The following is a 12,939-nucleotide window of genomic DNA, read 5'->3' as shown; positions in this document are numbered from 1 at the left end:
AGAGGATGCTAGGGCCAAGGGGTAGTCCTCAAATGGGAAACCGGGATTGCGTTTTAGGCCGTCTAGCAATGATCATGAAGGGTATATATATATATTTATTTTTATTGACAAGTTGAATTCTAAATGCATTTTGTATGCGGAGAAAAGAGATGATTATGCCTGTTTTATGCTTATTTATTTGGGCTCCATCTCAGTTTAGCCCATATAGCATCAACTTGCTATAAAAACGAATGACCTCCATTCGTATTCTTAAGGCTGAAAATTTTCTTGTAAGAGGGACATGATGCTTGGGTTACGCCGAAACCATGTTGGGACATACGAGATTATGTATTGGATTCACGTATCGTTTATGAGTTTAAATGTAAACAATTGGAACATTCATAGTTTACACTAATGCGTCGATGAAGGATTGACGGAAATTTGCTTTTCTTAATGGTTTGGTGCTAAAAATGATTCTTAATTATAGGTAAGAGTTCTTTCAGTTGTAAGGGGTCTGGTGCAGCATGCTATGGGTAAGTGGAGACCTTGATGATAAACGATGGATGATTGGTTTTCCTTGTGCATCTTATCTATATTTTTCCTTTCTTTTAAAAAGGAATTACCCTCACCCCCTTAAATAAGTGTTCTGAAAGCTGAACTAAGGGGGATGAAATTAAACATCTTTTTGTTAAAGTGAAATACTAACCCTGAAAAGGAGTGAGATTGATAGATGAAGGTAGGTCGTCTAGAGAGGTTACGGTTATCTAGGAAAGGAATTCAAAATCAAAAGGTTTGAAGGTGTTTGGTCGACTAAAGGTATTAGGACTAAGTTGAAACTCAGCACATAAGCAAAAAGGGATGGGAAGTTTAGATATTCATAAGTCAAAGGGAAAAAGGTCTAATTTACCATCAATTCTTTTTTCTTCCTCGGAGTAACTGTCCCCCCATTCCCATTCCCATCCCCATCCCCATCCCCATCCCCATCCCCTGCCTTGAGGGGATTCTTGTTTAAATTTAAGCCCTCTAATCGGTAACCAAAATGGTTAAGGTGAAATAAATATCACATCATTTACAATTCTTCTTTATCAAAGTTCAGATGTCCGAATGTAGGAATGAAATTGATGTTGTTCGGCAATTGGTGTATGTTTTTGCTTCTCTTCTGTCATTCTTCCTGTTAAGGGGCTTGCACTTCATGGATGAAGAATTGAAAATTGTGGAAACAAGACCTGGAAACTGATTTTTACACTTTAGATTTCCGCACATCTACCCCTATATGGAGTGAACTAGTTGTCTTTTTTCTTTCAACTTCTAGCTTTACCCTCACATGCACCTGAGATATTGATGGTTAATCCATATAGTTGTGTAAACAATTGAGTCCTTCCATTGGTTGGGCCTAGTAAGTACAATTTCACGATTCATTTTTATCAAATGTTGTTTATATTTTGCTTACTAGTTTCTTAGATGTTTATGTCCTTTGTGAAAAGTTGAATGCTCTGATGTACTGGATATCTTTCCATTATTTGGATTGCAAAGATGTGCCTAACCTTTTTGTGTTTTGACTTTTTTGCAGGACACAAGGTAAGCCCTCGAATTGCTTTGTTAAGCTGGAGGTCTTGATTGGTTTGTGAAGTGGGAAGTTCTTCCCCTTTGTCCTCTATGATGCCTGATCTACACCACTCTGAACTTTATTTTTGCAACATTTTGTTTCTGTGGTATGACTTTCTTGAGTGCAGCTGAAAACTTTGGCTCTATTGCTTAATATGTTTGTTGATTTTGACATTTAACTTCGGAATATGCTCACATGAACATATTTTTGGTGTTCAAAAGATCAATGAAGTAACTTCATCATTGCCTGGATCACTATGATGATAGAAACTTCTAGTTTCCGCCTTGTCCCGACTATTTATAAGTTAATCAATGAGCAGTCTGATCAGAGGTTTACCTGTTCTCATATACCTGCAGTATGTTTAATTTTGGTAATTGTTTGGTGCAGCCATTTTTTTTTTGAAATTAACTATATGATATCGGTGGCCCACTCTTTGTGTTTTAGGCAAATGGTGCCCAGATGAATTCTTTTTTTCCTTTCTACTATGATCATGGTGCTTATTTGCAGGTAAGGCTGATGTATCCTGCGTTGTTTATAAAATTGGTGAATGCATGCAAGAACTCATAAAATTGTGGAAGGACTATGAACTATCGCAAGCTGATAAAGCATGCGAAGGCTCTCAGAATGGCCCTACTTTGGAAATCTGCGTACCAGCTGAACATGTTACTGCTACTAATCGTCAGGTAAGATGATTATATATGAGTTGCTTTTGCTGTTGCTGTTTCAAATTAAAGTTTATATACGGTCCATCTTTCTGTTTGAACTTTTTGCTCTCTCTGCCTGAATTTTGAAAGTGTGCTATAATTATCTGGTTTCTGATATTGCATCTGGATGTTTACATGCCTTAACTTCAGTCTGCTTCTGCTTGAACCAGTCATAATATGCTCATTCATCCACAGCTGATTTTCTTACTTCATATATATGGGTTTTATACTACGACTAAATGAATTCCTTAATTATGTTTTAGAGGCAATATTTGATCTAAACTGAATCTGCTGTCTTGTATTCTGCTTTACCCCAAGGAATTCAGTTTAAATAAGAATTTTGGGAAAACTTAATTCCTGCCGGAAGGATAAAACTCAAGGAGTTTTGGTTTCAAATTTGCTCTCTGCTTCTTATACTTCCACAAGTATACTAGTTTTTGGTAAAGGCGAATATTAATTGAGAAGATCCAATAAGGGGCTCAAGCCCATATGCAAAGGCCAGTATCAAAGGTTGTGTGAATGCTACTCAGAACTTTCTCTCTTGTATGATTTAACATAATTTCACCAAGTCTCTGTGAGCAACTCTATTGTGTAGCACAACTCTTTTAATTACCTAAAAGTTGTGTGCTTCTTGTCCATCCTCCATTATAAGTTTCCTAATTCTGCCTCGTGTTTCAATTTTATTCCCTTGTCCAAGTACTCCTTTTGTAGTCCTCGTCTCATCTGTCTTGGAGATCCAGTGTGAAGGTCTTTTGTTTAGTTGTGCAATTTTGTTAATAGTTCTGATGGTCCCACTCTTGTTATCCTCCCATTGTATGTTAAAGTTTGTTACTCCACTAACCTGCATTACATTAATCCCTTTTTACTTATCTAGATTGTCCTGATAACATATTGTATTAGCAATGTAAGCATAGTTAGTTATGGTGCACCATGGCTCTAGTATACATGTGCGGACTGAATCTGCAACACTTTTTCTTCTTTACTGTATTGACCGATAAGATATTGAGATTTCCTTGAATATTTCCCTTTCTATGTGGATTATTTTTTGACTGCCTGTTTGTTATTCCTCCTGTGTCATTTTTTTGAGTTCTTGAAATGCTCCTTGGCAGGTAAGAGGTGGGCAGCTATGGGGGACAGATGTGTACACAGTTGACTCTGATTTGGTGGCTGGTACCTATAGTGTCAATATTTGTTGCAGTATATATCTGCTGATCCATCTAGAAAAACTTGGAACATTGACTGACATACTGTTGTGCTGTTTAGTTCTTATGCATACAGGCTATTGTCGCCCAACTGCTTCTCCTCCGCCATCTGCTACTAAGGAGTTACGGGCCACAATCAGAGTGTTGCCTCCACAAGATTGTATGTTTGAAAAATATCAGTCTTTAAAGAAGTAATCCATGGTTTTAAACAAATTTTAGCTATTGGTCATAAGGTTGAACGAGTAATCTGATACATGAAAACATAAACCTTTCCCCCCTGGGGTAATATAGGTTTAAATATTGTTAAAAAGTTTCCAAAAGGTTGGTGGTTCATCGTGATGTGGCTCTACCAAAACAAATTAACATCAATAAATAAAGTTTACTGCCTCTGACCATATAAGTAATATGGTATCTGTAAACATATCAAATTTTCAGCTGTATATGATAGAAATAAATTTGTTTAGTTTGGGTTGCCACCTCTCTGCAAGATAAACTTGTTCATGGTGCAGTTTTCCTTGGTTTAGATGACAACTGGACAGGATTTTTCTTGTGGGATACTGTGACAACTTGATCTTTTCTATTTGAAGAAACATGTCTATGGTTTTTCTGTACTCTGATCTGTAGGCATCTCATCATGTAAATTCTGTGGTGAAACTTTTCATATGTTTAAAATGTTTTAGTCAGCAATTGCATCCCATTGGTTTTGTACATTCTTTACGATGATATGTACTTTATTCATTGCAGAACCTATTATTACGCTGCTGTTATGTCTTTACTTTATTATGTGAGTGCATCTTAGTTTGTGAACGCATGAGGAAATTGACTTGTGTTTGATAGTAGTGCGTAAACTTTGTGTATATTCTCTTCTTATGCATGTACATTCTCTGTTATTGTTGACTCTATTTCATTTAAATTCTTAAGGTTACATTTCTACACTGAGGAATAATGTTCGTTCACGTGCTTGGGGAGCTGCCATTGGTTGCAGTTATCGTGTTGAGCGGTGTTGCGTCGTGAAGGTTGGTTAACAATATTTTTCAAGTAATGCCTTATTCTCAATTCAACCCATCCTCCAGTCCCCACCACTGCAGCTATCCTTTTACCAGTCTTATCATCAACTAGAAAGCCTCAGTTAAACGGATTGCTTCTGCTTCCTTGCTTTCTTCACCCCCCCCCGCCCTGGGAGAGAAGTTTCTGTCTGCCTTTTGTCTCACCTATGGTTGGCCTATATCGAATTTTCTTTTTAATATCTTCTACTCTTTGTTAGTTCCTTGAGAAGGAGAAAACTATTGACTGTTGATTTATATGATGCTTGTTGATCTTTGTACGTGTGCCAGAAAGGAGGTGGAATTATTGATCTTGAACCTTGTCTAGCACATTCATCAACCATGGAGCCTACTCTAGCTCCAGTGGCTGTGGAGCGCACAATGACTACAAGGGCTGCAGCTTCGGTATTTTCCTTGTGATGCTGATTATGAATGTTTCACTTTCCTTGCTCATTGTCATTAAGTTTGATTAACATACCCCTCATTTCGCCCCCATTCTCTAGAATGCATTGCGCCAACAAAGGTTTGTGCGTGAAGTGACAATTCAGTTCAATCTCTGTATGGAGCCTTGGTATGTATTCATATATTTTGAGCACACATTTCTTAATCTTTTGCAACTTATTGTTGTTTATAATCCAGTAGTGGCATTATTGCAGCCCTTTAGTTCTTCAAAGGCATGTAGTTCTCCCTTCAACTATTCACAGTTCCATTCAATTCATGTGATCGGTTTTTCACTTCCTAGATACTCTTTTAGTGTCATGGTGCAAAATTGTTTTGAGGAAAGTTACACAAAGAATGCATGATAGAACCATCTTATATTGGTAATGATTTGACTAATGGATTGGCTTTCTGTATCTGTAATACATACTACCAACGCAGTGGAGATTACCTTTCGAATTTGATTTTCATTACTCTTTTTAAGATTTTGCTATGCTGACTTGATTAATTAACATGTGATCTTCATTTGTGAAGTGGTACTTTATTTTTGGTTCTTGATGGTTATACCATTAACCAAATTGTCTTCTTATGAAGCTATTATTTTTATATTTTCCATATTCAAAAATCATCCTAGGGTCAGAATATCTGAATAGGCAAAAAAAGGAAAAAAGTTTAATCAAGTTATTGCAATACTCGTCTTAATATACTAAAAATCCTCTTTATAGTGTGCTTAATAAAATACACCAATATACTAATGTTTATTTGGAGAAGCTGTCTGCTAAGGCTCTCTACTACCATGCGAAATCAGAGGAAAGACACCCAAAAAAGGTCATTTGAATTTCATTATCAATTAAATGCTAATTTAAACATCTGAATCGAGGGTGAGGTTTACTTTATTAATCTATCTTTTTGCAATTAATGACCGTAGAAACTGAAAATAGAAGGATAGGATTTGGATCCTTTCCCGGAACTTGTAATTCAATAGAATCTAAGGTGGGTGATGTATTCTTTAATAAATTCAGTTCATTTTTGTTTATGTTCCTTCAAATTTAAATTTTTCTTACCTTGGTTTTTTATGGGAATCAAACAGAAATTACCAAAAAGTAAAAAAAGAAAGGGTGAAATGGCAAAAAAAGAATCATGCATTTTTAATTTGACGTTTGCTATGAGAAATGCTCATGGTGAATTTTTTGTTGACCGACCTTTTCTGGACCCAGTTTGGTATACTGTATTTGCACTCTGTTCCCTTGCTGTGCACGCACAGCCAAAATTCTAATAGAATTCATGACTTTCTGGGATTTATTATCCTTGAATTTGGTGCAATCCGGTAACTGTGTAACTTTAGTGGTCGTCATTTTTCTTTTTCTACCATTTTCCTTGGGACCGAATGGAGCCTAAAAGTTTATTAGTAATCACTTTTATTAACTGAGGTTTAACGAAAAACGTGTTTCTCATCTTCAAGCATAACTGATATGCTGTTTTTGCTAAGGTGCATGAACTTCCATCAACTAATCACCTCTGGGTATCTTATCTGGAGATATCTTTTATGGTTTTGGAATTTGGGGTTATTTTTCTACGTATTGCTTCTTGTTATGCAATTCAAACTGTCAAACATCACATGGTCCTGTTATTTTGGTACGTTGCTATTTCTTGTTTGATATTTCCCCTTATTCTTGTTTCTGGTTTATTCTAGGCTTAAATACAGCATTAGTGCTGTTGCAGACAAAGGTCTAAAAAAGTCCCTCTTTACATCTGCACGCTTGAAGAAGGGAGAAGTGCTATATGTTGAGACTCATTCCCGTAGGTAACAAAATTGAGTGAATCATGTGATTTTGAGCCCTCGGAAGATTTTCAAGCTATTGGGATTTTGACATCCATTTTTTATACTAGTGTGAGTGGCCCTTGTGTTTTGAAGTCCTAAGCTAAATGCACTTTCTGTTTTGATAGTCTGACATTACCGGGACTGATTTATTTCATGATTTGGATCATCATGTTGATATATGGAGTCAGATCCTTTTAGGTGTGAGCTTTTCTACGAATGGCTTTCACCTAGGATGTCCCAGTAAATAGACTTCAGCTTTGGGTGTAGGCAGTAAGTGTCAAGAAATATCTTGACCTACTTTCTTAAGGTTACTCCTATATTTAGGTGGACGACCTCAGATTTGGTAGTTAACATTTCATCATTATCTCCTACTTCAATAATGTTCAATAAGAGAAGTTAATGCTTGCTTCAAATGATTATTTGCTGCAATAAGAATGAAAAGGGAAGTATAACTTTAAGTTAGATGGTGTTCTTTCCCCTAGTCTGAGTGAAGTATCCTTCTCATTTTTATTTATAATTTTCCTCCTTTCTCTTTCTTATTGCTTCCCCCAATTCTAGTCTACCCAGTTCCATTTTGCAGTTTCTCGCTTTTCTAATTTTTGTTCAACTTAAACCAGATCCTCCAAACTACACACCACAAGCCGATCACCTGAACCTTTGCCCAAATCAATCCCCCGCCTCTTATCAACCTGCAACCATCCCCTCCCCATCTTTAGATTTGGTATGAGGTTGGTGTTGTCTGTGCACATCTGCACCTCCTGCGCTCAAACCAACTTGCAAAGCTCCTATTTGCAAACATCCACCAACCCCATCTCTAGATCTTGTGTGCAGATCATATGTTGATGCTCCATTTTCGTTTTTTAGATTTAAAAATGTTCCTCATGTTCGATTCTTTTTAAGGTTATTTATTACCAAAATATAAGATGCGGGCGGATGTGATGAATGGTTGAAATTTTTTACTGTTGGTTGTTTCAGGAGCTTGACCTGATTCTAAAGTGCTGCACAATGATCCCAAGAATAAAACTTCGTGTAAAAACTGAAACTAGTACTCAACAAATGTTCAAAAAATCGAGGGCTGAAGTTAGTTTCTTGAAGCAAATAAATATTAGACGGGGAATATGATAGTAATAAATATATTAAATCATATATATTTAGACGGGAATATTTATAATAGTTTATATTGAGTAGGATTTTGTTTTCTAGTGTAATTCTATTAGGACAAGCCTATACGGCGAAGCCACAGGCAGGAGTAATCTGCTTCACAAGGTAGCAAAATCAAAGCATGTCTGTTATTAAGCATACTAATCGTGAAATTATTTTTGATGTAGTTCCTGCGATCAATTTGTGCAGATTACTGTACGACGGAGTTCCGTGCGAAAATTTGCCAACAAGTGCAAATTTGAAAGGAGCTGCAAGAACTTCGGTCTCAGCATCTGTAAACACCAAAGTAGGACCATTGTCGCCAGTCAAAATTGCGCTGATTGCTGGAGGTGGCGAGTGTGCCAGGAAGTATTTGTGTGATGTCGTATTTGCGATTTTCGATGCCCGTGATGGTGCAACAACTTTCGCGAACGTTTTCTTCGGAAGGTACTGTGTCGAAATTGAGGTTGCTGGTTGCTGTTTCTGTTTGACCGGCTGAGTTGACTGAACCAAATCAGTCAACCGTGCCTGTTGACCATCGCCGGCTGTCGGAGGAGGCGATTCAGGCGTGTAATCGATGGTCGTTTCAGACCGGATGGATGGATGCGCCAGGACGAAGCAAGTTGACTAGTGTAACTCCGCTAGCAAACGGACGTCAGACGGCGGCGGAACAGCGGCTTAAAGGGTGGCGATTGCGCGATGTGGAGAAACTCGAGATCTCTGCATATAGGTGATGAAATTTGATGAGATCTGTCCCAATTGACTCGCAATAAGGAGAGGATTCAAACGCATGTGGTCCGCGATTGTGGGTCACCGTGACGACGGAGAAATCGACGGCGGAGTGTGTGGTCGCGGTGGACGATGGCGGACAACTTCAAATCGACGTAACTTTGCGCCTAGTTGATGAAAATTGGTGAAACTGGTCTCATTAGAACCGCAATTAGTAGGTGAGTCTAACGGTACTAGTCCGCGATCATGGGTCTTTCTGTAGCCGGCGAATCAACGCGATTTGTCCGTTGTAGTCGATCTAAAAGTCCATTTGCGATCGTTGGCCAATCACGAAATTGATTGAGGGGAAATCTTCTACTCAGTGAGGTAAATCTAACGGTGTATGGCTTGGACGGTGAATCGATCTGACGGCGTTGGAATTTTAGAGAGAAGATTCTGGCAATTTTTGGGCAAAAATCACAAACTTTCACGGTTGCCGTGCCGGCTCGTCCGGTGGAGATTCAGGCGATGTGCATCATGGTTGGCCAAAGCTCGACGAGATGAGTTTGACGCTGGTGGCCATGTCTTGAGACGCATCGGTGAGATTTTTTGGCCGGCGGCGCCTCCGCGACGGATGCGGTGACGGGCTGTTTATTAGTGGTGGTGGTGAGGCTGAAAGAGTGGTGGTTTGGTCTTGGTGGGTGGTGGAAGTGCTAGTGTGTGTAAATCTCACATAATGGTAGTGAGAAGTTGAGAGAAATTGGCCAGGTGCATGGTTTTTTGTTTAGGATTTAGGCTTTAGGATTTTTTTTTTAATAAAAGCACCCGAGGGTGGGGGAGGCTTTCTGGGGTCCCCGTCCCATCTTCATTAAAAAAGAACAACAGGCATCATTACAAAATAAAGCAACGAAATACAAAATGATGACTACTATTCCTTTACATTGTAATAAGAAAACAAGTTTTTTGCTACTTCTAATAAAACTGCTCTCCTTTCTTTGTGTCAAGCGGGTTGCGGTTCAGGTGGCATACTAGACCCAAATCTTAATCGGGTGTGGGCTAACCGGACCCAAATCTTAATTGGGTGTGGGCTAATCGGAGCGACATCATCCTCCCCCTCTGATTCATCAGTATATCCTCCCCGTTTGATTCATCAGTATATCCTCCCCATCTGATTCATCAGTATCGTCCCAAGCCTTCAATTGTCCAGCGGCCACTCCAAAATGTGACAAAATTTTGAAGAGTTTAAAGGCCTTCCTAAGTTTGATCCATTTTTTCCTCCTTTGGCCTTCCATTCTCATTTTGTCAACTGACTGCATTTCCATTTTCCCAAGTAAGGAAATATTCATCACAAACAACAGGGTTATCGGAGTCGCAACAAACTTCAGGAATGGATTCATCAATTTCATCACACTTAGCAACATTTTCAATATCATGGTTATCATCGTGTGCCGTGCAATATCATCTTCAACATGCAAATCAATCTCCACTTTCGAACCAGAATTAACATCCGACGTCTCGATTTCAGGGTTTAGAGTTTAGTATTTTTTTTTAAAAAAGGAAGCTTTTTGGGGTCCCCATCCCTTCTTCATTGAGAATAAAGTACAGTACGCATTACAACATAATCAAAAAAACATAGAAATAGGAGTACTACTCCTTTACATTTTGACACGACCTCAACTATTTTGTTTCTTCCATTTTTTCTTGATTCGATTTGTGTTTATCCTTGGACCGCACGAGGTACTCCTCCGTTTCATCACTCGAATTTTTACCTCCGTATTCCTGACCAGGTACTTTTGTATCATGTCCATGAGGAATTGATTTCTCGACAGTCTGGCCGGGGAGGATACAGGATACCTCATGGACAGGATACAGGAGTACCTGGTCTGGAATACGGAGGTGAAAATTCGAGTGATGAAACGGAGGAGTACCTCGTGCAGTCCAAGGATAAACACAAATCGAATCAAGAAAAAATGGAAGAAACAAAATAGTTGAGGTCGTGTCAAAATGTAAAGGAGTAGTACTCCTATTTCTATATTTTGTTGATTATGTTCTAATGCGTACTGTACTTTATTTTCAATGAAGAAGGGAGGGGGACCCCAAAAAGCTTCCTTTTTTAAAAAAAATTCTAAACCCTGAAATTGAGACGTCGGATGTTAATTCTGGTTCGAAAGTGGAGACTGATTTGCATGTTGAAGATGATATCTGCACTGCACGATGATAACCATGATATTGAAAATGTTGCTAAGTGTGATGAATCCATTCCTGAAGTTTGTTGCGACTCTGATAACCCTGTTGTTTGTGATGAGTATTTCCCTACTTGGGGAAATGGAAATGCAGTCAGTTGACAAAATGAGAATGGAAGGCCAAAGGAGGAAAAAATGGATCAAACTTAGGAAGGCCTTTAAACTCTTCAAAATTTTGTCACATTTTGGAGTGGTCGCTGGACAATTGAAGGCTTGGGACGATACTGATGAATCAGAGGGGGACGATGATGTCGCTTCGGTTAGCCCACACTCGATTAAGGTTTGGGATCCCGTACGCCACTTGAATCGCAACTCGCTTGACATAGAGGAAGGAGAGTAGTTCCATCAGAAGTAACAAAAGACTTATTTTCTTGTGACAATGTAAATGAGTAGTACTCATCCTTTTGTATTTCGTAATGCTGCATATTGTTCTTTTTCAATGAAGATGGGACGGGGACCCCAAAAAGCCTCCCCCACCCTCGGGTGCTTTAATTAAAAAAAAAAAAATCATGAACCCTAAGCCGAAAATCGTGCACTTGGCCAATTTCTCTCAACTTTTCACTACCATTGTGTGAGATTTACTCACACTAGCACTTCCACCACCCACCAGCACCAAACCACCACTCTTTTAGCCTCACCATCAACAGACAACGCCTCGGTCGCGGCGGCGTCACCGCGCTGCCACCAGTTTTCGATCGGAAAATCTCACCGGCGCGTCTCAGGACACGGCCACCACCATCAGACTCATCTCGTCGAGCTTTGTCCAACCATGGTGCGCGTCACCTGAATCTCCACTGGACGCCGGCACGGCCACCTCGAAGTTTGCGATATTTGCCCAAAAATTGCCGGAATCTTAAAGAGAAGATTCTGGCTTCGTTCGACCGATTCACCAGCTCAGCCATACACCGTTAGATTCGCCTCGTTTAGTAGAAGATTTTCCCTTAATCAATTTCGTGATTGGCTAACGACCGCGATTGGGCTTTTAGATTGACCGCCACGGACAAATCGCATCGATTCGCCGGCCACAGAACGATCGATGATTGCGGACTGGTACTAGTTTCATCAATTATAAACGCAAAGTTACGTCGATTTGAAGTTGTCCACCGTGAACCCACACTCACTGTCACGGCGACCTACGGTCGTGGACTATATGCGTTTGAATCCTCTCCTCATTGCGAGTTGATTGGGACCAGTCTCATCAAATTTCATCACCTATGTGTAGAGATCTTGAGTTTTGCCACACTGCGTGGTCGCCGCCCTTTGCGCCACTGTTCCGCCGCCATCTGACGTACGTTTGCTGGCGGAGCTACACCAGTCGACTCACCTCGTTATGGCGCATCCACCCATCCGGTCTGAAACGGCCATCGGTGACACGCTTCCTCCGGCAGCTGGCGATGGTCAACAGGTGCGGTTGATTGAGTTGACTCGGTCAACTCAGCCGGTCTAACAGAAACAACCAACAACCTCAATTCCGACACTGTACCTTCCGAAGAAAACGTTCGCTGAAGTTGCGCCATCACGGGCATCGAAAATCGCTAATACGGCATCACACAAATACTTCCTGTCAGACTCGCCACCGCCCGCTATCGGCGCAATTTTGACTGGCGACAACGGTCATACTTTGATGTTCACAGATGCTGAATCGAAGTTCTTGCAGTTCCTTTCAAATTCGCACTCGTTGGTAAATTTTCGCACGGAGCTCCGTCGTACAGTAGTTTGTACAAATTGATCGCAGGAATTGGCATCAAAAATAATTTCACGGTTAGCATGCTTAATAACAGACATGCTTTAATTTCGCAATCTTGTGAAGCAGATTACTCCCGCCTGTGGCTTCGCCGTGTTTGGTATATTCAAGGGTAAACGCAATGCGTGTCTTAAAGTGGAGTCTTACATTCACGTCGTCAATTGTTCCGATTTGTGTTAGCTTCGCCGAGCTGCCAACACACCTGTTCTGCAAGGAAGTCCTTTTCACGGTGGTTAGCATGATTGGAATCCATCTGCAGATTGATGGCACCACACTCAATCAATCCAAGCTTTCTAAGGCACAAGCATGT

The 12,939-nt window shown here is 39.9% G+C and overlaps 1 protein-coding gene across 2 annotated transcripts; it reads left to right on the top strand.

The window, feature by feature from the left end:
• On the top strand, positions 1 to 10,749 carry LOC105165806. 2 transcript variants are annotated; one of them, XR_002287324.1, is made up of 10 exons: positions 1 to 81; positions 1,550 to 1,557; positions 2,093 to 2,268; positions 3,399 to 3,459; positions 3,553 to 3,651; positions 4,413 to 4,507; positions 4,826 to 4,939; positions 5,038 to 5,105; positions 6,666 to 6,863; positions 8,145 to 8,267. XR_002287324.1 is itself a non-coding variant. In XM_011084968.2 (10 exons), the coding sequence occupies exons 3-10, from the start codon at positions 2,137 to 2,139 to the stop codon at positions 8,431 to 8,433; spliced, it is 969 nt and encodes a 322-aa protein (XP_011083270.1). In that variant the 5' UTR covers positions 1 to 81; positions 1,550 to 1,557; positions 2,093 to 2,136; the 3' UTR covers positions 8,434 to 10,749. The 2 variants fall into 2 exon arrangements, 1 of the variants encoding a protein (XP_011083270.1); XM_011084968.2 differs by having other exon boundaries at positions 6,666 to 6,776; positions 8,145 to 10,749.

This window comes from Sesamum indicum, linkage group LG6 (genome assembly GCF_000512975.1).
Source record: "Sesamum indicum cultivar Zhongzhi No. 13 linkage group LG6, S_indicum_v1.0, whole genome shotgun sequence".
Lineage (NCBI taxonomy): Eukaryota > Viridiplantae > Streptophyta > Magnoliopsida > Lamiales > Pedaliaceae > Sesamum > Sesamum indicum.
This window is presented reverse-complemented; position numbering and strand designations above follow the sequence as displayed.

What these genes read in the sequence shown, in the direction of transcription:
- LOC105165806 (XM_011084968.2), top strand. Translation starts at nt 2,137, where the DNA reads ATGCAAGAACTCATAAAATTGTGGAAGGACTATGAACTATCGCAAGCT. An exon ending in TGACTCTGATTTGGTGGCTG is followed by an intron (nt 3,460 to 3,552) that starts GTACCTATAGTG and finishes TGTGCTGTTTAG; the next exon opens with TTCTTATGCATACAGGCTAT. An exon ending in AATCTCTGTATGGAGCCTTG is followed by an intron (nt 5,106 to 6,665) that starts GTATGTATTCAT and finishes GGTTTATTCTAG; the next exon opens with GCTTAAATACAGCATTAGTG.